The sequence below is a fragment of the Rhinolophus sinicus genome, linkage group LG11 (genome assembly GCF_036562045.2).
Source record: "Rhinolophus sinicus isolate RSC01 linkage group LG11, ASM3656204v1, whole genome shotgun sequence".
NCBI classification, from domain to species: Eukaryota; Metazoa; Chordata; class Mammalia; order Chiroptera; family Rhinolophidae; genus Rhinolophus; species Rhinolophus sinicus.
Genome location: NC_133760.1, coordinates 4,739,278 through 4,764,760, shown reverse-complemented (window position 1 = coordinate 4,764,760; position 25,483 = coordinate 4,739,278). Strand labels below are relative to the sequence as shown.

The 25,483-nt window shown below is 44.1% G+C and overlaps 1 protein-coding gene and 1 pseudogene across 8 annotated transcripts; one reads left to right on the top strand and one right to left on the bottom strand.

Moving 5' to 3' along the window:
- The first annotated feature begins 3,000 nt into the window (after positions 1-3,000).
- On the top strand, positions 3,001-17,048 carry LOC141567598 (sialic acid-binding Ig-like lectin 5). Of its 8 annotated transcripts, none has more exons than XM_074315526.1 (12): positions 3,001-3,615; positions 7,014-7,201; positions 10,109-10,228; positions 10,472-10,546; positions 10,626-11,009; positions 11,227-11,505; positions 11,769-11,813; positions 12,079-12,336; positions 12,429-12,704; positions 12,911-13,010; positions 13,830-13,911; positions 14,468-17,048. In XM_074315526.1, exons 3-12 carry the CDS (start codon positions 10,222-10,224, stop codon positions 14,660-14,662), a joined length of 1,701 nt encoding a protein of 566 aa, XP_074171627.1. In that variant the 5' UTR covers positions 3,001-3,615; positions 7,014-7,201; positions 10,109-10,221; the 3' UTR covers positions 14,663-17,048. The 8 variants fall into 8 exon arrangements, with proteins under 8 accessions (XP_074171627.1, XP_074171626.1, XP_074171628.1 ...); XM_074315527.1 differs by lacking the exon at positions 3,001-3,615 and adding an exon at positions 6,191-6,314; XM_074315528.1 differs by lacking the exon at positions 3,001-3,615 and adding an exon at positions 6,235-6,314 and having other exon boundaries at positions 7,017-7,201.
- Positions 3,630-6,290, bottom strand: LOC141567604 (V-type proton ATPase subunit G 1 pseudogene; annotated as a pseudogene).
- Positions 17,049-25,483: the final 8,435 nt, after the last annotated feature.

Sequence of the window (25,483 nt, the reverse complement as noted above, 5' to 3'; positions counted from 1 at the left end):
TCCTCTCACATCATTTCCATTTGTAAGTGGCTATAACATTAAAGATACACTCTAAAATGAGGCGATTAACTATAGTCATCATGCTGTACATTGGATCCCCAGACTTGATTCATCTCAGAGCTGGAACTTTGTACCCTTGACCAACATCTCCCCGTTTCCTCGCCTCTAGTCCCTGACACACACCATTCTACTCTCTATTTCTATGAGTTCAGCTATTTTAGATTCCACACATAAGTGAGAGCATACAACATTTAAATAATGAATATTTTGAAATATTACCTCCACAGTTATGTTTCTTTCACACAATTCTAGGTTTTCATCACAAAATCATTTTCCTCTACACAAAATTAATTCAAAATCTATTAACGACCTAAAGACCAAAAACTAACACTCTTAGAAGAAAACATGGGGGGAAAAAACCTCATGACATTGGTTTTGGCGCTTACTTTCTGGATATTTATACCAAAAGCACAGACAACAAAAACAAAAATAAACAAATTGGCTATAGCAAACAAAATTTTCTGTGCACAAAAGGACAAAATCAACAGACAACAAAGACGACCTAAGGAATAGGAGACAAAATAAGGTGTTAATATCCAGAATACATAAAGAATACCCACAAGTCAACACGAAAACACCAAACAGCACAATTTAAGATGGGCAAAGGGCTTGAGTAGCCATTTCTCCAAAGATGATATACAAACGGCCATCAAATTTATGAAAGGGTATTCAACATCAGTAATCTTCAGAGAAATGCAAATCAAAACTATAATGAGGTAGCACCTAACACGCTTTAGGGTGGTTACTATAAACAAACAAACAAACACCCAGAAAATAACAAGTGCTGGTGAGGATGCAGAAAATTTGGAACCACTGTGTACATTGGGTGGGGTTGCAAAATGGTACAGTTGCTATGGAGAGCAATATGGCAGTTCCTCAAAAAGTCAAAATTAGGTCTAACAGTCCCACTTCTGAGTATATATTCCAAAGAATTGAGAACAGAATCTCAAAGAGGTATTTGCACACCCACATTTACAGCAGCATTATTCACAAGAGTCAAGAGGTATAACACCCCAATGTCAATTGATGGATAAAGGGATAAACAAAATGTGATATGTCTTAGTCTGATCAGGATGTTTTAACAAAATACCATAGACTGGGTGGCTTACGAATAGCAGACATGTATCGCTTACAGGACTGGAGGCTGGAAGTCCAAGATCAGGGTGCCAGCACGGCTGGGTCCTGGTGAGGACCCTCTTCCACGTTGCAGACGGCCTCCTTCTCGCTGTATTTGCACATGGTGGGAGGGGAGGGGCTATCTCAGGCCTCCCAGAGGCCCCAGCTGCTTATACTAGCCCCTTGGGGGGTTAAGATATCAATGTATTTATTTGGGGGGCATGAACATTCAGTCTATAGCATTCCACCCCTGACCCTCCAAAGTTCAACCGATAGCACATACAATGGAATATTATTCAGTCTTAAACGAAAAGAGGTCCTGTTGCATGCTACAACCTTGAGAACACTGTGCTCAGCGAAATAAGCTGGTCATAAAATACAAATACAGCATGATTCCACTTCCATGAGGTAAGTAGTCAAGTTCATAGAAACAGAAAGTAGAATGGTGGGTACCAGGGGTGGGGGTGGGAAAAATGAGGAGTCATTGTTTAATGGCTAAAGAGTTTCAGTTTTAGAAGGAGAAGTCCTGGAGGTTTGTCACACAGCAATGTGAGTGTTCTTAACCCTACTGGACTGTGTACTTAACAGTGGTCAATTACTTAAATGGTAGAACACGGTAAAATACTGAAAGTTGGTAAATTTTATGTTATACATATGTTGCCATTATTAGGTCAAAACCCCCCCACATTTCCCTTTAGCCTGAAGAAGTTACTTTAGTATTTGTACAACAAAAGTCTATTGGACTTCAAGGATGTTTGCTTATTTTATCCTGAAATATTATTTCAATTTCAATTTTAATCGTATTTTAATCATCTAGGGTATGAAATTCTGGGTGATGTGTTTTTAAAATCCCTTTAAAGAGATCACCCCATCATGTTCTGGTTTACAGTGTCTTGTGCAAAGTCTCTTTTTTATTATTGTCTCTCCATGGAAGGCAACTATTTGTATTATTCAAAATATTTGGCTGCTTGAAAAGTTTTCATATTGTCTTTTGACAAAAATTCCTGCTATAGAGTGGACTTGGGCAAAGGCACGAGGGTGAGGCGTGCACACGGGGCTGAGGTGGGGTTGCCTGCTGCCTCTGCCCTCCAGGAAAGGGGTCCAGGGGGGGCCTGCATGACCTCAAGCTCTATACCTTCTCCTCCCCCTGGGATTCTGAGACTGACTGTGATTAAGCGAATGGTTCTGGGCCAAACCTGTAATGAGTGTGAGCAACGGACTCAGCCTTCTCCTTAGGGCCTATCACGGACTCTAGATAGAAATGCACAAAACACGATCCAAGTCAGTTTTAGTTCCTTAAGGACCACCGAATGCCCCCTGACGACTAGACCCGCTCAGATTGTTAGAGTAGGGGAGCCAGGAGGTATATACTTGCTTCCCGCAGAGAGGAAGGGTCTCCTGTCAGAAGTATTCTGGGCCATGTGGATGCTGATGCATCTTGTCCAGCAGGGGAACTTGACCTTGGGTTTCCACCCAGGCTTTGGGTGAGCCAGACCTCTGCTGAGAAGCTGAATTAGAGACACACTTGGCCTGTGGGGTTTTCGTTTGGTGCATCAGTGCAGTAATCTCTCTAGGAACCCCCAAATTACATGCCTACAAGGCCAAGGCAGGTATGGTAAAGGCATGATGTAAAGAAAATGATGGAGAAAGTGTAGTGATGAATAGCGCCAAAAGATTTTACATCCAAAATTATTAGTAGTAATTTTATGTCATGTAAATTTCACCTCAACAAAAAGTTGTACTATTAGTTTTGAAAACACACACACACACACACACACACACACACACACACATCCTTACTATGAGGTGAACACTAGACCTTCTTGCCTGTGAAAATAGTTGCTTCTTTCCCCGAATTCATTGGTCCGGGTTAATTTCTTTTTATTAGGATGGGCCTGCGCTCCTGAGGTGGGCCGGCCTGACTTGTTCTCTGCTCTTGGGGCCCATCCTGCCTGGCACAGGAAATAGGTAATTTCCTCTGCTGCCCTTCAGTCTATACCTTGTGGCTTCTGGTTGCAACATCCTCTCCTCTCACCCACCGCATCTGTTCCTCACTCCTAACAGACAGGACAGAGTATGGCGTTGGGAGAACGAGGCTGCCTTGAAACAATATCTGGAATCTCCGCCTCACAGATGCCACTAGTATCAGTGGGGTGAAGGCCAGAGGGGAGCAGGAGTGGAGAGAGGGGCTGGAGGTTGTATCAATCGCTAACGTTCAATGATTTAATTATTCATGATTGTGTAATGAAACCTCTATAAAAACCCACAACAAGAGGGTTCGGAGAGCTTCAAGTTGCTGGGCACTTGGAGGTGATGGGAGAGTGGTGACCTCACAGAGGCAATGGAAGCTCCACGCCCCTTACTTCATACCTGGCCCTGTGCATCTCTTCTGTCTGGCTGTTCCTGAATTATATGCTTTTAAGTGAAACCAGTGACCTGGTAAGTAAAACGTGCTCTGAGCTCTGTGAGCCGCTCTCAGAAATTAATAAGTCCGAAGGGAGGAGGTGTTGGGAACCTCTGATTTACAGCCAGTCGTTCAGAAGCACAGGTGGCAACCTGGACTCGTGACTGACATCTGATGTAGGGTTGGGGGGCAGGTTAAGAACTGCACCCTTAACCCCTGGAATCTGACACTGTCCCCAGGCAGAGAGTGTCAGAATTGAGTAGGATTGCTGCTTATTGGTGATGTGGGAGAAACGTCCCCCTGACTCCTGTTTAAATTGATCTCAGAATAAATAGTTCAATCATTTCCTTGTAGTAAGATTTCTAAGTCCGGCGTGTGTTACCCTCAGAGCACGTCTTATGGCTCCTTGCAGCCCACGTCCTGATAGTCACCTTTCCAGTGGTCAGCCGCCACATGTGGCGATTGGCCAGCACATCGGACAGCACTGCTCTAGGACAAAAGTCTAGGGGCGCGATTTTGCTGGTCGTGATATAAGCCCAGCCTCAGTTTATTAGATGCCGCTATTTTTCTCGGACGTGCTTGTACCGTTTATATTCCAACAACCATTGTCCCACACTTTCACTAACACTGGGTGTTTTCAGACATTGTAATATTTGCCAACTTGGAGCAAGTATAATAGTATCTTGCTATGGTTTTCATGTGCACTTTCCTGGTTGTGAATGGTGTGGGGCAGCTTTGTATTTGTTTACTGGTTGTCGTGTGCTGTCCTTTATGAGGCAGGCGCCTGCTCAAGGGAGCCCATTTTCTGTATTTTCTCTTTCCTATGTATTTATAGAAATTCTTCTTCAGTTCTGGAGGCTGATACTTTGATGCTTATTGTGTTGTAAACATCTTCTCGTACTTGAAGGCAGATGACTGAGCACTCCCCGTGGCGTGTTTTATGAAGAGTCCTTAATTTTAACACAGTCCGTATTTTCAGTGTTTCTCTTTATAAAGAGTGCTATTTATGCGTTGTTCAGGAAACCTTCCCTACCTTAAGTGCATGGAGCTATCCTGTGATATTGTCATCTAATAGCTCTATTGCTTTGGTTCACAGAAAGCACTAGGTCTTCAGTCCATCCGCCCTGGAGTTTAGTGCATCGTATGAGCTAAGGGTGCGATTTCATTCGACTGCATTCGGGTCCCGAGTAGCCCACATGTGTTTAAAATGTCTGTCTTTTTGTCACTTCTTTGTATCACTTCCTCTATCGTGCATGACGTTTCCTGTGGTTGAGGTCCACCTACCCTATTTTTGTGCCCCTACTCTGCTCCCGTGGTCTATCCCCGTGTCAGTACAACACTGTCTTAGTCTCTGTAACGTTGTGATCCGTCTTGATGTCTTACAGAGCCAGTCCTCACACAATGTTCTTCTTCATGATTGCAGTGGCTCCTGGGAAATTTCTACTTCAATGTCAATTTTACAACAGCGTGTCACGTTCCAGAAAAGTCAATCGGGAGATTGGGTGACAGACAAATTGCTTTATTCTGCAGATCAATTAGGATAGAATTGACATTTATATATACTGTTTTCAAACCCATTAACATGCATATTTTTCCATTTATTTACATGTTTGCTGTCCTTCAGTAAAGATTTGTAATTTCCTCCATTGAGGAAGTGCACAGTATACTTCTGTTATGTCCATCTCTAGAGAATGACACATGTCCCAGGTGTATCACAATTTTTTATTTTTAATGACAAAATCATTTACTTTTGAAAGATTATCAATACACCAAGTAATAACAAGTAACAAGGTTTTGAATCCTATGAACTAGTAATTTGGATTAAGAAGTACTAGAAATCGCCCGAACAATTATACTAGTGTTCATTGTTGTAACCCTTAGCCAAAAAGGACTATTTAAGGCTATTTAAGGCTGGCTGCTGCTTTACACATGTTACAAATAACTATTTACTACTTTTTCATAGATAAAGCCCCTGACCTTCAAGAAAGCTTTAGGGGAAAAAACATTTAATCCCTTTCTTTCTTAAAAAGTTTGTTTTTTTTACTACATCTAAGAAAGAAAAAGTCAGTGTTGCTATACATATGTTGCTTGAGCTAAAAGGCATAGGAAAACAGACAACATATACCCTTAAATTTAAGAAACATGAGGTAAAAAGATGAACTCTTTGGATAAGCTCTAAGTTTATACAAAGAAGCTAGGTTTGCTATTCCCCAAAAAGCAAAAGGACCTAGTAGATAATAAACAGAAATAATTTAATGCCTTTCACAAAATATAACTCAAGCTTTGCGAAAGCTTCATATTCCGTGGAGGTGGCTGAAGGCCAATCCATGGAACCGGCGCTTCTTTCTTCTTCCCCATCCATTTATGCCGTAGTTTTCGTGGATCTCTGGCCGGATGTCGCAGACAAAGGCCAAGAGGTTATCCAGGACTTCATCCCTGTTCCGCTGGAAGTCGGTCTGGAGGACGGTCATCTTCTCCTGGGTGTCCTTCTGCACTTCAGTGCTGCAACTGCCGTGTGATCCCAGAGCCGCAGCTTCCCTGGCCTTGAACTGCTTCTCCCTCTGCAGGCGGTGCTGTTCAGTTTCAGCCTGAGCCTCTTCTTTGGCCTGCTTCAGCCTCCGGTGCTTTCGCTTGCGGGCCTCCGACGCCTTCTCGGCGCCCGCTTCTCGGCCTGCAGCAGCTGCTGAATACCCTGCGATGGACTGGCCATGGCGGCGGTGACTCTGAAGCCGAGGTGAGCGGCCTAAATCCGCTCGATCGCTCACAATTTTTCATGCTGTTGTCAATGGCGTCTTTTATAACATCCCGTTTTTGTTTATTACTGTCATACAGAAATGCATTTGATTTTTGTAATTTGATTTTGTCTCTAGCAATCTTGCTCTCTTATTAAGCCCCCAAATGTATCCGTATATACTTTTGCATTTTTATATATATATATAATCATTTATGCAGAAAGACCTCTGTCATCTTTTCAATTTTCATACTTTTTACTTGTTATTACCTTCCTAGACTAGTACCTGATGCTACTGCACTAGGTATGATGTTTGCTGAAGACACTGTAGGGTAGATGTTGAGAAAAATTTGCCGTCATTGGTCAATGTGAGCTCTTGTGTGTTTGTTTCTTGTTCCCTCACATGAGAGACTGCATGCGAGGTGATGGTTAAGTGTTGTCTGTTGACTCTTTGTTCTGTCACATAAGAGAGTGCATGTGATTACCAATGAATATAAATTTTGAGGCTGAATTGTAGGGTGGATGTTGAGGAAAATTAGCCTTCATTGGCTGATGTGAGCTTTTGTCTATTAGCTTGTTCCTGTATGTGAGGTGATTTCTGTGCTGTGATCAGGGGTTGAGTAAATTTCCCCTTTGGTCTCATCCTCTTGAGTAGGGGAGATATGAGATGATGTTGCTTTCTGTCTGTTTCGCCCACGTCAGCAGATGCAGTGAAGAAGTAGCTAAGTTATGTCAGGATGATGTGACAGGCACATCGCCAGGACTTGTTGCTTATCCGGATGAATTGACCCTTTGGCCGAATGGGAAGCATTCATATCAGTAACTGCCGGACCCTCCCAGAACTGGCCATTCCCGGAGGGGGAGGCAGGAACAAGAAACTTGGCTCTAAGGTACGTCTGAGGAAACATAAGACAGACCTCAGGTGGCAGTGTAATTATTATTATTTCATCATTTGGTCAATTGTCATTGGTGATTTCTCATCATTCTAACATTTTGAAGACTCCCAGCAACATGCAGCTTACAACACCAGGGGATGTCCTGACTTCCGGCCGTGAACCTGGTGAGGTCTGGCTGGTTCCCGGCCTCTCCAGTGTTGTTCCCCACGGTTAGCCTTCTTGAGAACTGGTTAGCATCTAGAAAACTTGTATGCAGCTTGCAGCTTACACATCAGAAGACGCTCTGACTTCTAACAACAACAAAGACAACAACAGCAACATTCTTGGGAACTAGCAAGCAGCGGTGTGGGAGACGCCTGAGTTTCTCTCAGCTACAGACGTGACTAGGTTTTGATTTATGACTTTTCCAGTGCTGTTCTCCCCCAGTTAGACGAGCTTTTGACATTTACTGTAATAGTTACTATTCCATAGAGCTTATGACTGGTGTTGGATACTCCTTACTGATGTTATTTGTGTATTTAGCCAAGTGATTTTTGATCAATAGTAAACATATGTTGGGATCTCTTAAACTTATACGTACGTGTACTCCTTTGACATGACACTGTTATCAACGTATATAGTTTAGTCTTAACCACCTATACGCTCTGACATTAGCATATTCTATTAATTGCCTTTGTCTTTGCTAAATAAGTTGATTAGGTATTAAACAAATTAATTAATTATACCCATTCTAGCGTGTGTCCCTCCTCCTTCTTTTCCCCGCTTGTCATTAGAGACACTCTTTATCTTGTTAGGGAAATTCTCTTTTATTCCTACTTGGCCGTGAGTTTTATCAGGAAGGCATTTGAAATCACCCAATGCTCACTTCTTTTAATCTCTTGAATCAGTCAAGGGCCGATCATGAAACCAGAAGCCACACCATGTATTTCAGCAGTGGTAATGTAACCCAAGGAACTTGTTATGGACATGTTGAAACACTAACGGAGCACGAAGGAAGCGCTGCCTGCCAGTCTTGCACCTCTCTAGTCTCTGCTCAGAGGGAGGTTTTCTTTGTTTTTGTTTTAAATTAGTGTTCTTATGTATGTATTTTGTTGAGATATAATTGACAGGTAACATTATGTTAGTTTCAGGTGTCTGACTTCATGATTTGACATATGTATATATTGTGAACTGCTCACCACAATGTGTCAAGTTAACATCCATCACCACATGTAGTTACACATTTTTTTTCTTGTGATCAGAACTTTTAGGAATTTTCTCTCTTAGCAATTTACTCTCTGGCAATTTTCAAATATACAACAGTGTTATTATTAACTAATATTATTATTGTTATTTTTTAAGATTTTATTGGGGAAGGGGAACAGGACTTTTATTGGGAAACAGAGTGTACTTCCAGGACTTTTTGTCCAAGTCAAGCTGTTGTCCTTTCAATCTTAGTGTGGAGGGCACAGCTCAGGTCCAGGTCCAGTTGCCGTTGCTAGTTGCAGGAGGTGCTGCCCACCATCCCTATCAGGACTCAAGGAGTTGAACCGGCAACCCAGCGGCTGAGAGCCCACTGGCCCATGTGGGAATCGAACTGGCAGCCTTCAGCGTTAGAAAACGGAGCTCTAACCGCCTGAGCCACTGGTCGGGTCCCGAGAGCTCTATTTTTAATTTTTGAGGAACTGCCATACTGATTGACACAGTGGCGTACCAATTTACATTCCCAACAAGAGTGCAAGAGGGTTGCACTTTCTCCACATCCTTGCCGATGCTTGTGGTTTCTTCTCTTTTTGATAATCTCAGTTAGAGATTTGCTAGGCCACTCAGTGATGTGCATTGTGGGGACAAAACCATGGGAGTCCTGCTTTCTTTAGTCCTTTGCTTGCACAAGACAATCTTCTCTGCGATACATGCAGAGTCAGGGGTGGGTGAGGAATAGGGCTGGTTACCTCTTGTTCACGTGGACCCCGTGGGCAGGGGCAGACCCAGGTCTTGTGGAGCCCGACATTTATACGAATGTGGAGATCACTCCTTCAGAAAGAAAATACAAAATGTGGCACACATGTGAATTTTTCTGAAATGGTAAAACACATTGCATCAAGTCATGAAAATTAAAATGCTCAAAATCAAAATATAAGACAATCCAGGAAAATTACAGACTATTTTATTAGTCATACAGCATACCTGTCTGGCACTCCTGCATAACACATGTTCCCCACATTTATGGCTGGTGCTCTTTGATTGCCTCTTTTTATGAGAATAATTGCCATATAGTAATAAATATTAATATATTAGTAAATATTATTTATTGTTGTAAGTAGTATGTTTATATAAAATAGAGAATAGAAAGAGAATTCAATACTTTCTCCAGCACGATTGATTGAAATTTCTTTTACTCCTGTATGCTTTAAGAAACTTTCTTGCAATCCCAAAACTTGTTACTGGGAATGTCTAAAAGGTTTAAGATCGTTGTCACATTTGGGAAAACATGTACCACGTTTCCTTCATAAAAGAGCAGTAGGATTACAGGTCATTTCCTCATATCACTTGAGCCCTTGTCGGGCTTTGAAAAAGGGACCAAGCATGTGAAGGACCCTGAAGACGGAGCTTCCTGAGCTTTAAGGCAGCAAATTGGCTTCTGTGCTGAGGTCCAGCCTTTGGAGTCCCCGCTGAACGGGGCGAGGGTCTCCCTCTCCACAGCCCGTTTGGAGCAGGCCTGTGCTCCGTCTGTCCCACTGACCTTAAACTCATGGAGAACAACACTCGTGCATCCCACGTCCCCAGAACCCTCAGCGCAAAGGGGCTTCACTGCTCAGCTTTCCCCTGGATTCCACCTTCCACTGGATTTGAGTCTAAATTCCCTTCTTTCTTGCCAGCACTTGAATGATCTTCAGAAAATTTAAAATTATTCTTTTCCAGAGCATGCAGTGGTTTCAGCTGGAGGTGGCTCCCTCTGAGTCCCCAGGACCAGCCCTGTTTCTTCCAACCATGTTGGGCCCCTTCAGTGACCCCCCTCTTGACTTAAACATGATATGCAAGGTAACCACTTCCAGATTCACATCTGGACAAATTTCTCAACCTCTGGGGACCTCGGTGTATCCACCTGCAGGGTCGGGTGGGGGCAGAGGGTAGGGCAGGGTGATTTCTCAGCCCCCAGCTCACCCCGAAGGCCTGTGGAGCCCAAGTTCCCCTTCCAGGTGTGGCCACAGCTCTCTGAGCCCCGGCTTCCTGCTGGGGCGTCCTAGGCCGCACCCCACACTATCAGCATTTCCTTCCCTGCAGAGGACGTGGGCCCCGGCTCTGCCCTGTCAGATGCAGACATGGTGCCTCTGCTGCTGCTGCCCCTGCTGTGGGGAGGTGAGTGGCCCAGGGTCCTGGAAGCCAGTGCAGGTTGGGGAGGGGCTGCAGCTGCAGCTGAGGCTCTGTGTCCCCCCAGGGTCCCTGCAGGAGAAACAAGGGTATGAGCTCAGACTGAAGGAATCGGTGACAGTGCAGGAGGGTCTGTGCGTCCACGTGCCCTGCTCCTTCTCCTATCCCTGGAATCTGCAATCTTCCTCTGACGTGCTCCACATCTACTGGTACCAAAGTGGGGACAACATACAACGTGATTATCCTGTGGCCTCAAACAACCCAGATAAACCAGTGAGGACTGAGACCGCCAACCGATTCCGCCTCCTTGAGGACCCCAGGACCAACAGCTGTTCCCTGAGTATCAGCAATGCCAGGAGGAGCGACACAGGAACCTACTTCTTCCGAGTGGAGAGAGGATATTATGTGAAATATACTTACACAGATAAGAAGCTGCATTTGCAGGTGACAGGTATGGCGGGGCCCAGAAGAGGACCTGGGACATGGGACCCCCGTTTTAGGACAGGAACAGGACACTGGAACACTCCCTGTCCAGGCCTAGGGGGTGTTGCTGTGGGAAGAGACACAGGACCTGGGGTGAGCTCAGACCCCGAGGCATGGGTCCCTCTCAGGGTCACACTCTGGGTCCCCACACCCTGGGGCCCAGGCACCGCCTCTCTCCTCCTCAGCCCTCACAGAGGTACCCGACATCCATGTTCCAGAGCGTCTGGTGTCCGGCCGCCCCACACGTGTGACCTGCAACCTGCCAGGGTCCTGTGAAGGGGGAAGACCTCTGACCTTCTCCTGGGTGGGGGCTGCTCTTGACTCGCTGAGCCCCCGGACCCTTCGCTCCTCAGTGCTAACCCTCACCCTGAGGCCCTGGGACCACGGCACCAACCTCACCTGTCAGGTGAAACAGCAAGGATATAGGGTGACTATGGAGAGAACCATCCTGCTCAATGTGTCCTGTGAGTTTGGAGGGGTGGTAGGTCCCTTTGGGTAGTAGCAGTGCTGTGTGTGTGTGTGTGTGTGTTTTGTGTGTGTGTGTGTGTGTGTGTAGGGGAGGGCGAGGGGGAGGCTAGGCTGACCTGAGAAGACTCTCATGCATCTGAGTCTAGGTGAGGAGTTGGCCAGGCCAATTCCACCTTCCTGGTTCCCACCACCCCTTGGGTGTGGGGTCAGCTTCCATCCCGCTCCTCACCTCTGAGTGGGGCATATGTTTCCATCCCAGATGCCCCACAGAACCTCACCATACGCATCTTCAGAAATGTCACAGGTAGGAAAAAGCTTCGTCTCGCTGGGGCTGGGACGTGTCCCTGGGGCCACCATGGACCAGAGGGGCAATCAGAGTTTGAATGGGATCAGATATGGGAAGGGCAAGGATAAAAGTCACGGCCCTCCCTCCTTACGTCCCTGCACCTGCTCGTTCCACCTCTCTCTCTCTCTCTCTCTCTGTCTGTCTCTCTGTCTCTCTGTCTGTCTCTCTCTCTCTCCTTTCTCTCTCTCTCTGTCACCCTCTCTTTGCACTTCTCTCCCCAAAGCCTTCGAGATTCTGCAAACCACTTCGCCCCTTCCCATACTGGAGGGCCAGGCTCTGCGGCTGCTCTGTGCTGCTGACAGCAACCCCCCTGCAGAACTGAGCTGGTTCCGGGGGTCCCCACCCCTGAACACCACCCCCATCTCCAGCACCGAGATCCTGGATCTGCCTCGAGTGGGGATTGCAGAAGAAGGAGAGTTCACCTGCCAAGCCCGGCACCCGCTGGGCTCCCCAAATGTCTCTCTGAACCTCTCTGTGCACTGTGAGTGGGGGGATGGGGGACCCCTGGGGTCAGGACACCTGAGTGCTGGGGAGGGGAGAGGCACCGCTGACCCTTCTCCTCCCTCCCCACAGACCCCCCACAGGTCTCCTGCTCCTGGGGGGACAAGAGACTACACTGCAGCTGCTCCTCCCGAGCCCAGCCGGCCCCCTCCCTGCGCTGGCGGCTGAGGGAGCAGCTGCTGGAGCGGAACTTCAGCAACACCTCCTTCAAGGTCACCTTCAGCTCAGAGGGTCCCTGGGCCAACAGCTCTCTGAGCCTCAGTGAGGGGCTCAGCTCCAGCCTCAGACTCAGCTGCGAGGCTGAGAATGTCCATGGGACCCAGAGTGTCACTGTCTTGCTGCTGCCAGGTCAGGGGATCTGCTGGGGACTGAGGCTGAGGGAGAAAGGAGTGGATTGGAAATGAAGCTGGGTGTGAGGGGCTGGGGCCTGGACAGCAGGTGATTGCTAGGACAGGGCCCTCCAGCTCGTGTCTGAACAGCCGGTTCTGTAAGGAGATGGGAAACCAGGGGACTTGGTGCTGGGACTGGGTCATCTCATGCCCTTTTCTCTGCAGGGAAGTCAGTGTCCCTGGCGGGAGTGGTTCCTGGGGCTCTTGGAGGCGCTGGTGCCATGGCCCTGCTGTCCTTATGCTCGTGTCTCATCTTCTTTTGCATGTAAGCCTTTGTCCTGGGGAGGAACAGGGAAGTGTGCAGTAGGCGGCGATGACAGGTGTCAGTGAATCCCAGAAAAGCAGAGCTGAGTGCATCCAGAGGGGCCTACTTTGGGAGGTGGGTGGGGGTAACAGCTTTATTGAGATACAATTCCCATATGGTTAACGTGTACCATTCAACGGCTTTTAGTTCATTCACGCAGGTTGTGCACCCAACACCACAATCAATTTAGAACTTTTTCAGTAGGCCAAAATGAAAAAGAAACAAAGAGAAATCCCACGCCCCTTAATTGTGATCCTGTCCCCACCGTCCCCCCAGCCCTAGGCAACCACTAATCTATTTTCTATTTCTCTACACTTTCCCATCCTAGACATCTCATACAAATGGAATCATAATATGTGACCCTTCGTGACTGACTTCTTTCATGTAGCATGATATTCTCAAGGTTCATGCATGTGTCAGTACTTTATTCACTTTTATGTCTAAATAATATTCCATTTAATGGATGGGGCACATTGTATTTGTCCATTCATGTGTTTTGGACACTCGGGTTGTTGCCGCATTTTGACCATCACGAATAACACTGCTGTGATCACTCGTGTACGAGTTTCTGTGTGTAAGCGGGGTCTTTAGTGACAGAAATTCAATCTTGGCCAAAAGCCTGGTCATCCAGGGGGACAGAGTACTCACTTGCATGTCAGGAGGGTCTCTGAGTCCGGTTTCAGGGCCTGGATGCCCCAGTTGTGTTACCAGGGAGTGAGGGCAGCGTGTCCGCCTGTGCCTGGGCCACTCTGGCTGCAGTGTTGTCATCTCTCCCCTTAGAGTGAAAGCCCGCAGGAAACAAGCGTCCAGGAGACTAAAGGGCGTGGATGATGAAGACGCTGTCATGGGTACAGTCGCCTTGGTGAGTGATGTGGGTGTCTTTTCATGCAGTGTGAACATCCATTCAAGGAGTGCAGACAGCTCCTTAGCCTTCCCCCAAGCCCACGCCTCTGTGGTCAGCTGGGCAGGCAGCTGCGGGCTGACTTTCTGTGGGTTCTTCCCCTTCCTCTCTCGGAGCCAATGGTCAGCCCCCTGCCCTACCCCTGCTGACCACTGAGCCCACCTCACCTCTTTGCCAGATACAGGCTGCCAGAACCATTTCCTCTAAACTGTTACTTTCTACCCCTTCTGGGCATGTTACCTCACCTGTCCCACCTCAGTTTCCTTATCTGCAAATGGGGATAATAAGAGTATCCTTTATACTGGGTTTTTGTGATGATTAAATGTATTAGTAAGCCCCCGATATGGTCTAAACAATCATAGTGTTACAAAAATTAAAATGAACGAGCAAATAGTTGAGTTAATAAGAAATGGGTGTAGAATAAGATAAATGAAAAACTGTCCCATCAGCCCAACCTGCCCTTGGGACCGTGCCCGCCTTACTTCTTCCCTGACTCTCTTCTCTCCCCTTCACTCAGGGTTCAAAGCAAAAGCCCCAGCCAGACAGCCCCCCAGAGCAAGTGCTACCTGCCGGGGATGCCCCTTCCTCAGGGGAGCAACAGGAGGAGCTCCACTATGCAAACCTCAGCTTTCATGGGATAAAGTTGCGGGACCCTCAGGACCAGGAGGCCACCAGCACCTGCGAGTACTCAGAGATCAATACAAGAAAATGAGGACCCACCCAGAGCTCAGTCTTGGCCGGAGGGATCACAGCCCCTCTCAGGGAAAGAAATCAGGGATGAATTATTGTCGCATGAGGTGCCCTAGTGGCAACATTAACAGACAGGTGACAGGACTAGAAAGACTTGGGCTCCACTGCAGGCTTTAGCACGTCCTAAGGCATAGTTATCAGGCAATTCACTTTAGTTCTCTGTTCCTCAGTTGCCCATTCTGTCCATCAGATATCATGCAGCCTACCTCAAGGTGGTTGTGAGCATTAAAGAAATTAACACAGAAATCAACCAACAGAAGTCCTGTCACATGGTGCGTGCTCAGGCTTGCTGGTCTCTCTTTTCTTTGAACACAAAAGTCCTGCTTGTAAGTTCTCCTGAGGCCAGGGCTGACCGGGCACAGAGGGCCGGGTGGCAACTTGTTGGTGTCACTGTCCCTCCCAGAACTCTTCAAAGCCACCCAGGGAAAGACCAGCCCCTCAGCCTCACATTCGTTTCATAATGTGGTATCTTATAGTCTCTCTGGTGTCATCTCCGCACCCCATTTTTACCTGTCAAATTTTCCAGCACATTCCTTTTCCTCCTGACTTTCAATCCCCTCCCTCTCTCGTTTACAGGCCTCATAAGGTTCTTTGCAAGTCTGTTGACTGAAAACAAAGGTCAACTAGGTATTGTGTCGTAAAGAGGAGTCATTCAGGGAAAAGACAGTGTTGCAAGGTGTGTGCACAGCTGCAGGGAGCCGTATGCACACCCTGCACAAGAAGCAGCAGGAAACCCTGTAGCGGGGAAGAGGAGGGGCTGTTACGACCATAGAGCTCTGTTGTAACTGCAGAGTTTTTCCTGCAGCTCTTGGGACCACGAAGGCTGTGAGAGCTCACTCACAGGCCCTTCTGATTCCTGTCTGGGTTAAGGTCTCTGCGGCAAATTTGGACAAGCCAGAGAGCTGACCCTGACTGTCTCCTGCACAAATCCATTCACAATTCTCTGGCCTTGGACAACACATAACAAGCATCGTCCCCTGACATTTATCTACTCACCCACCCTCTCCTCTCGGCCTTTGTTCCTTCAGCCTTCCATGCTGGTTCATACTGAAGATTTTGCAATTCGAGATTCCACCTGCTAGAAGTCACACCACCTTATTTTCGTCTGGCTTACACCATCCTGTCCTTCAAAACTGAGTTCAGGGACAGATTTGGGATGAGAACTGTGGACTCAGTGGACTGAAAAGAGAGCTTATGCTCTCCCTCCTCTAGAGTTAAACTAATTTAGTTTTTTAAAAGAGAGCACTAAAACCAAAGCAGCCAAAAATTTACCAGCAGTACTACAGCGTAAGTGTCTAACTTTTTTTGATTGCAAGTGCCTGATGTTAAGCTGTTGATTGCCAAGGCATCCATCTATTTCTAGGGCATCCATCTGCAATAAACATCTTGTCAGCTACACAACCAGATGAAGAGCCCGGCTACGCCACCTGTGACGTCTACCTCTTAGAAAGCCCTGGGTGACCTAGATAACTGACCTCTTAAGTGACCCCACTTTTCCCTCCCAAACTTTAATTCCCACTCTGATATTTTAAATTTGCCAGTAGAGAACCCATGAAACCCTAGGCACCCCACCCTCCATCCCAGTAAAGGCAGAACCCCCGGTTCTCTCTCTATTTCGCGCTCTCTCACTCCCTGTGCCCTTGCTGAGTGGTCGCTGGGCATGTTGTGTATCCTCCGGGACTTGTGAGGACAGTCATCCCCCCTTATCCGTGGGACCCCCTGTGGCTGCTTGAAACCATGGATGGTACCAACCTTATATGTATTATGACTTTTCCTATACATACGTACCTATGATAAAGTTTAATTTATAAATTAGGCACAGTAAGAGATTAATACCAATAACTAATAATAAAATAGAACAATTATAAAAATACACTGTGATAAAGATTATGTGACTGTGGTGTCTTTCTCTCAAAACATCTTATTGTCCTGTACTTATCCTTCTTCTTGTGAGGATGGGAGATGACACGTGCCTACCTGATGAGATGAAGTGAGGTGAATGGTGCAGGCATTACGGCATAACATGAGGTTACTATAAGGGTTACTTGTACATAAGCACCATGATACTGTGACAGTCGATCTGATAATCAATGTGACTAGTGGGCTGGAGGCACATATAACATGGAGACACAGAGCGATGGCTCCCAGCCCAGGCAGACAGACCAGAACAGCACGAGATTCATCACGCTCCTCAGAATGTCATGAAATCTAAAACATATGAATTGTTTATTTCTGGAATTTTGTATTTAATATTTTGGGGCTGTGGTTGACCAGGGCTAACCAAAAACATGGAAAACGAAATCACAGGTCCAGGAGGACTACTGCAATAAACCCGTTTTTTCAAAGTTCTCTGATGGTTGTTGCTGAAGTGTGTCTTATAATAAGAACCACAAGGGCTGGTTCAGCCACAACGTTGGCTCCAGTGGGGGAAATGTCGTGGCCACATATAGCATGGGCCTAGGTGAGTGTCTCAGTGACACAAAACAAGCACCCAAATCTGGATAAGTTATTTCCTAAACTTTAGAAAGTGGGCCTTAGGAAAGAAGTGGACAATTACAGTGCGGAAGTAGAACACCAATTCCCCACATCCACTACCCAAAACCCCTTTTCAGTGTGATAATAAGTTGAGTTGTGACTCTTGTGTTGGTAATGACAGGTTAGATTATTCTGATCAAGACTTGTGCTGACAATAACAAAATCCTTTGGGAAACAAAACTAAAGAGAAGAAATAAAATCCCTTATTTTAAAAGTATAGAATACCTGAAAAGAAAAGAAAATGGGAACATATTAGACCAGAATTTTGGGGAAATCCTGAATCCAGAGAATTAGGCAGAATAGCGAAGCCAACATACTAAAATTCCCAATGGCATGTACCCATATTGATCATGTGAGCTTTGGTTCTGTGGCTTTGTGTGGTCTGGAAATGAAAGTCAAGACCCCTGCCCAAGGTGGGAAGTTTCATAGGAGATCACCCCTATATTAAGTTTGTATCAGGGCAAGGTGAGCCAAAGAAAACCAAAGACAAGGAGAAAATCTGAACAGCAGCTGGAGAAAAAAACTGCCTTCACAAAAAAAAGGAAAAGAAAAAGAAAAAAAGAGAGCAGTTTAATTGAATTACCTATAGCAACCATGTAAAGAAGAAAGCAAATCCTATCTTTAAATATCACTTTATAATCTATTCAGTAGACATAATTTAAAAATGAGGAAGCAATACATTTCTTTTGGAAATAATAAATGGAGGAAATCATTGCTTATAGGATAGACATAAAAGATAGCTTTAAAATTCCTGACAATAATAACAGCTAAGTGCAAAGTTGTGGGGAGGGTATATGTATTTTACATTTTCTAATATGTACATATTGCCTAGGAGGAGAGAGAGGTTTTCATTTACTAAAGACTTAGGCAAGTTAATTATGCATGGAGTAATTTTCATGGTACTCACTCAAGAATAGAATCATATAACTTACGAACTAATCGTGGTTAAAAGTACACTGTGAAAAACTTAGTAAATCAAAAGAAGACAAGAATGGAGAGACAAAGTAATGTGGAATTGGTGGCACATATAGAAAATAAAATATAACATGGGATACTCAAATCGAATATAATGGGTAAATGCTTCAGTTAAAAACAGAGAATCAGCTTGGATTAGTATTCCAAGTACACGTGCCTTATAATATATGCATCTAAATTGTAAAGATAGAGAATTTCAAAAATAAAAGGAGACAAAATTATATACTATGCCAACATTAATAATAGGAAAGCTGGTGTAGTCCTATTAAAGTCATACAAAAACACATTTACTACATCGTTCCATTTAAGTAAAGTAATAAAGCAAACATCTTGGTCAAGAATAATACTCAGGGGGCGGCAGAATGGCTCAATTGGTTAGATTGCAAGCTCTGAACAACAGGGTTGCCAGTTCAATTCCCACATAGGGCAGTGAGCTGCGCCCTCCAGCTTCCAGAGGGGCGGCTGGATGGCTCAGCTGGTTAGAGCCTGAGCTCTCAACAAGGTTGCTGGTTCAATTCCCCTCCATGGGATGGTGGGCTGTGCCCCCCACAACTAAAGATTGAAAACAGCCACTGGACTAGGAGCTGAGCTGCGCCCTCCACAACTAGATTGAAGGACAACTACTTGGAGCTGATGGGTCCTGGAGAAACACACTGTTCCCCAATATTCCCCAATAAAATTTATTTAAAAAAAAAAAGAATAGATACTCAGATGTCATGCTTCGAGGAAAAGGCAGGGAAAAAAATGGCCCCAAATGGCAATATGGTGGTAACTCCTGAGAGGCTGGGATAGGATGGGAAACAAAGAGAAATTCTGAGGTTCCTGGGGGCCTCCAGGTTCTAGTTCTTGACTTGAGAGATGACCACACAGTGTAAACTATAAATACATATATTACATGTAATATAAACTACATACTATGTATTTCTTTTTTTATTATTATTAAATTTATTGGGGTGACAATTGTTAGTAAAATTACATAGATTTCAGGTGTACAATTCTGTATTACATCATCTATAAATCCCATTGTGTGTTCATCACCCAGAGTCAGTTCTCCTTCCATCACCATATATTCGATCCCCCTTACCCTCATCTCCCCCCCCCCCCCCACCCCCTTCCCTCTGGCAACCACTAAACTATTGTCTGTGTCTATGAGTTTCTGTTTCTCATTTGTTTGTCTTGTTCTTTTGTTGTTTTTGGTTTATATACCACATATCAGTGAAATCACATGGTTCTCTGCTTTTTCTGTCTGACTTGTTTCGCTCAGCATTACTCTCTCAAGATCCATCCATGTTGTCACAAATGTTCCTATATCATCTTTTCTTACTGCGGAATAGTATTCCATTGTGTATATATACCACAACTTCTTTATCCATTCATCTATCGAAGGACATTTTGGTTGTTTCCATGTCTTGGCCACCGTAAACAAAGCTGCAATGAACATTGGAGCACACGTGTCTTTATCTCTAAATGTTTTCAGATTTTTGGGTAGATACCCAGGAGAGGGATTGCTGGGTCATATGGCAATTCTATTCGTAATTCTTTGAGGAACCTCCACACTGCCTTCCATAACGGCTGCACCAGTCTGCATTCCCACCAACAGTGTATGAGGGTTCCTTTTCTCCACAGCCTCTCCAACATTTGTTATTATTTGTCTTGTTGATGATAGCCATTCTGACTGGGGTGAGGTGATATCTCATTGTGGTTTTGATTTGCATTTCTCTGATGATTAGTGATGTTGAGCATTTTTTCATATGTCTATTTGCCATTTGTATGTCCTCTTTGGAGAAATGTCTCTTCAAGTCCTCTGCCCATTTTTCAATTGGGTTGTTTGTTTTTTTGTTGTTGAGTTGCATGAGTTCCTTGTATATTCTGGATACTAGCCCCTTATCGGAGGCACTGTTTGCAAAAATCTTCTCCCATTCAGTTGGTGGCCTCTTTATTTTGTCAATGGTTTCTTTTGCTGTGCAGAAGCTTTTAAGTTTCATATAGTCCCATTCGTTTATTTTAGCTTTTACTTCCATTGCCTTTGGAGTCAAGTTCATAAAATGCTCTTTGAACCCAAGGTCCATAAGTTTAGTACCTATGTTTTCTTCTATGCAGTTTATTGTGTCAGGTCTTATGCTTAAGTCTTTGATCCATTTTGAATTAACTTTGGTACATGGTGACAAATAGCAGTCCAGTTTCATTCTTTTGCACGTGGCTATCCAATTCTCCCAGCACCATTTATTGAAGAGGCTGTCTTTGCTCCATTGTATGTTTTAGCTTCTTTGTCAAAAATTATCTGTCCATATTTATGTGGTTTTATTTCTGGGTTCTCAATTCTATTCCATTGGTCTATGTGTCTGTTTTTCTGCCAATACCATGCTGTTTTGATTATTGTAGCCCTGTAGTACAAGCCAAAGTCAGGAAGTGTGATACCTCCATTATTGTTCTTTTTCTTAAGATTGCTTTGGCTATTCGGGGTCTTTTGTGGTTCCAAACAAATCTGATGATTTTTGTTCTATTTCTTTAAAATATGCCATTGGGATTTTGATGGGGATTGCATTGAATCTGTATATTGCTTTGGGTAATATGGCCATTTTAACTATGTTGATTCTTCCAATCCATGAGCACGGAATGTCTTTCCATTTCTTTGTGTCTTCTTCAATTTCTTTCAAAAATGTCTTATAGTTTTCAGCATATAGGTCTTTCACATCCTTGGTTAAGTTTATTCCTAGGTATTTTATTCTTTTTGCTGCAATTGCAAAAGGAATTGTTTTTTGTATTTCTTTTTCTGAGATTTCATTGTTAGTATATAGGAAGGCAATGGATTTTGTGCGTTGATTTTGTAGCCGGCAACTTTACTGTATTCGTTGATTGTTTCTAATAGCTTTTTGGTGGAGTCTTTAGGGTTTTCTATATATAGCATCATGTCATCTGCAAAGAGTGATAATTTAACTTCTTCATTCCCAATTTGGATGCCTTTTATTTCTTTCTCTTGCCTGATTGCTCTGGCAAGGACTTCCAACACTATGTTGAAAAGCAGAGGTGATAGGGGACATCCCTGTCGTGTTCCTGAACGTAGAGCAAAGGGCTTCAGTTTTTCTCCATTAATTATGAGATTAGCAGAGGGCTTGTCATATATGGCCTTTATTATGTTAAGGTATTTTCCTTCTATACCCATTTTATTAAGTGTTTTAATCATAAATGGATGTTGTATCTTGTCAAATGCTTTTTCTGCATCAATTGATATAATCATATGATTTTTGTCCTTTATTTTGTTTATGTGATGTATCACATTGATGGATTTTCGTATGTTGAACCATCCTTGTGCCCCAGGGATGAACCCCACTTGGTCGTGATGAATAATCTTTTTAATGCATTGTTGTATTCGATTTGCTAGAATTTTATTTAGGATTTTTGCATCGGTATTCATTAGAGATATTGGTCTGTAGTTTTCTTTTTTTGTGCTGTCCTTACCAGGTTTTGGTATCAGGGTAATGTTGGCCTCATAAAATGAGTTAGGGAGTACTGTCTCTTCTTCAATTTTTTGGAAGAGTTTGTGCAGAATTGGTATTAGATCCTCTTTGAAGGTTTGGTAGAATTCACTAGTGAAGCCATCTGGTCCCGGACTTTTGCTTTTGGGAAGGTTTTGGATGACTGATTCAATTTCGTTACTGGTGATCGGTCTGTTTAGATTTTCCAGTTCTTCATGGTTCAGCCTTGGAAGGCTATATGTTTCTAAGAACTTGTCCATTTCTTCTAGGTTGTTGAATTTGGTGGCATATAGTCCTTCATAGTATTCTTGGATGATCCTTTGTATTTCTGTGGTGTCCGTGATAACTTCCCTTTTTACGTTTCTGATTTTGTTAATCAGTGTCTTCTCTTTTTATCTTAGTAAGTCTAGCCAAGGGTTTGTCAATTTTGTTAATCTTTTCAAAGAACCAGCTCTTTGTCACATTAATTTTTTTCTATTGTCTTTTTGTTCTCTATTTCATTTAGTTCTGCTCTAATTTTTATTATTTCCTTTCTTCTGCTGACCTTGGGTTTTACTTGTTCTTCTTTTTCTAGTTCTTTAAGGTGTAACATGAGGTTATTTATTTGGGAGTTTTCTTGTTTCTTGAGATAGGCCTGTAATGAGATAAATTTCCCTCTTAAAACTGCTTTCGCTGCATCCCAAAAATTTTGGTAGGATGTATTTTCATTGTCATTTGTTTCTATGTATCTTTTGATCTCTCCTCTAATTTCTTCTTTGACCCAGTCCTTCTTTAAAAGTATGTTGTTTAATCTCCATGTATTTGTGTTTTTCCGCTTTCTTTTTACAGTTGATATCCAATTTCAAAGCCTTGTGATCAGAGAATATGCATGGTATGATTTCAATCTTCTTAAATTTGTTGAGACTGATTTTATGTCCCAATATATGGTCTATCCTTGAGAATGTTCCATGTACACTAGAAAAGAATGTATAGTCTGATGTTTTAGGATGAAGTGCTCTATAAATGTCAATTATGTCCATTTCATCTAATGTGTCATTTAGGGCTACTATTTCGTTATTTATTTTCTGTTTGGATGATCTATCCATAGCTGTCAATGATGTATTTAAGTCCCCTAGTATAATTGTGTTTTGGTCAATTTCTCCCTTTAGTTCTGTTAGTAGTTGCTTGGTGTATTTCGGTGCTCCCTGTTTGGGGGCATAAATATTGATGACTGTTATGTCTTCTTGTTGTACAGTCCCTTCACCATTATGAAATGTCCATCTTTGTCCCTTGTTATCTTTTTCACCTTGAAGTCTGTTTCATCTGATATCATTATGGCTACACCTGATTTTCTCTGGGTACCATTTGCTTGGAGTGTCAATTTCCACCCTTTCACTTTGAGTCTATGCTTGTCCTTGTAGCTGAGATGTGTCTCTTGGAGACAGCACATGTTTGGGTTTAGTTTTTTGATCCAATCTGCTACTCTGTGCCTTTGTATTGGTGAGTTCAGTCCATTTACATTTAGGGTGATTATTGATATGTGAGGATTTCCTGTCATTCTATCTTTAGTTTTCTGGTAAGGCTGTGTCTCCATTGTTTCTTTGCCTTTTCGTTGTTGTCTATTATTTCTGTGTGGTGGTATTCTATGATGTTTCCCTCTGTTTCTTCTTTTATTTCAGTATATATTTCAATTCTGGATTTATTTTGAGTGGTTACCCTTAAGTTTATGTAAAAGAAAGTTTGATATTTAGAGTATTCCATTTTCTTCAGCACGCTTACTTTCTCCATTCCCATATTCGGTTCAGGCCTTACTCTCCTCCTTTTTGAGTTTTGGTTGCCACAAATTGTCCCTGTTGATGGTGGTCGAATAGCCTCCTTTAGTATTTCTTGTAGTGCAGGTCGTGTATTAGAAAATTCCCTCAGCTTCTGTATGTCTGGAAAGGTCTTTATTCCTCCTTCATATCTAAAGGATATCTTTGCTGGATATATTATTCTTGGCTCATGATTTCTCTCTTTCAATAGTTTGAATATTTGGTTCCACTCCCTCCTGGCTTGTAGAGTTTCTGCTGAAAAATCTGATGATAATCTAATGGGCTTTCCTTTGTAAGTTACCGTCTTCTTTTCCCTGGCTGCCTTGAGGATTCTTTCTTTGTCGTTGATTTTAGACAGCTTCAATACAATGTGCCTTGGAGAAGGCCTGTTGGGATTGAGGTAACTAGGTGTTCTATTTGCTTCTTGGATTCGAGGGTCCAGTTCTGTCCACAAATTTGGGAAGTTCTCATCGTCAATTTGTTTGAATATATTCTCTGTTCCCTTCTCTCTTTCTTCTCCTTCTGGTATGCCCATTATTCTTATATTGCTCTTTCTGATGGAGTCAGAAAGTTCTTGTAAAGTTCTTTCATTTCTTTTAAGTCTCAAGTCTCTTTCTTCTTCTATCTGTGTCATTTCCAGGTTTCTATCTTCGATGTCACTGATTCTTTCCTCCATCTGGTCAACTCGACTACCTAAACTGGTTATTTCATTCTTAATTTCTTCTATTGAGTTCTTAATATCCAGAAATTCTCTTTGGTTCTTTTTTTAAAATTTCAATCTCTTTCGTAAAATGCTCATGCTGTTCTTTGATTGAGTTTCTGAGTTCATTTAACTGCCTATATGTGTTTTCTTGTATCTTGTTGAATTTTTTCTGAACTGCAATCTAGAAATCTCTGTCATTTAAGTCACATATTTCTGTATCTTTAAGTGCCCTCTCTGGAGACTTTTCACTCTCTTTCTGAGCTATCTCGTTGCCTTGGTTATTCATGGCGATTACTGGTTTACTATTTCTCTTCCTAGACATCTACAGGAGTGAATTCTGCAACAGGTTGATAGGAAGAGGTCATTCTTTAGTTTTCCAGTACTTGTTGGTAGAATGTCTTATTATTTCTCCAACTGCAATTTATTTTTCTTCTCCCACACGGTAGTGCTGTTTTCTCTGCACTATTCCTGCTTCTCACACAATGGGGGGATTCCCTGGGAGACGGGCTTCTTCTCTGTTAATAGTTCGTCTAGGTCACAGGGCACAGTGTCCCGGTGGGTATGCGGAGACCTTTTGATGTTCCAAAGCTCTTCCAGCTCCTGATTCAGAGCCCGTATGTTTCAGCAGTTCTGTTTACTCCTGCAGGGATCCGCCCAGATAGGTGGGGCCAGGGGCGGGGTAAGTTGTGAGAGGTGGCCCAGAGCAATGGCGGCAACCACCACCGCAGCCGGTCCTGTTTCCACGGCTCCCTCCCCTTTGTCGGAACTAGTTGGGCTGTGAATTTGTGTCTGCGGCCCACAGTTCTCAAAACAGCAAATTTTCTGTTGTTTTGATCTGACACTGCTACTGTTTCGCTTCTAGCACCGGGCAGGTGGGGGCGGGGCGAGCTCTGGGAGGGTAGGGAGGGGGCGGCTAGTCTCAGTGCCTAAGGCTCCGTTCTCTGCTCGGCAGTGCGGGCTTAAACCACCGTTTTCAGCCTTTTTCCCTCAGTCTTTTCTCCGAGGTCTCTGCCGTGAGCGTTGGGTTCAGCCGTGTTATATGCTGTCCCCTCAGCCCTGTGGGCCATAAGCGGAGCCCTAGCAGTCCGAGTTCTTCCCTCTCCCGCAGCTGCGGTAGTTCCGGGAAGCAGCGAGCTCGGCGCACTGAGCTGGGTCTGCGTCCTGCGCCCACGCGGCTCCGTCTCCGCGCACTTCTCCCTTTCCTCCTCCCTCCACTCGTGCGAATCTCCCACCTGTAGGTGATTTCAGTTGGTAGTGGGCCTCTTTGTCTTGCCTGTCTGCTGTGCAGGGAGTCCTTTGTGGAG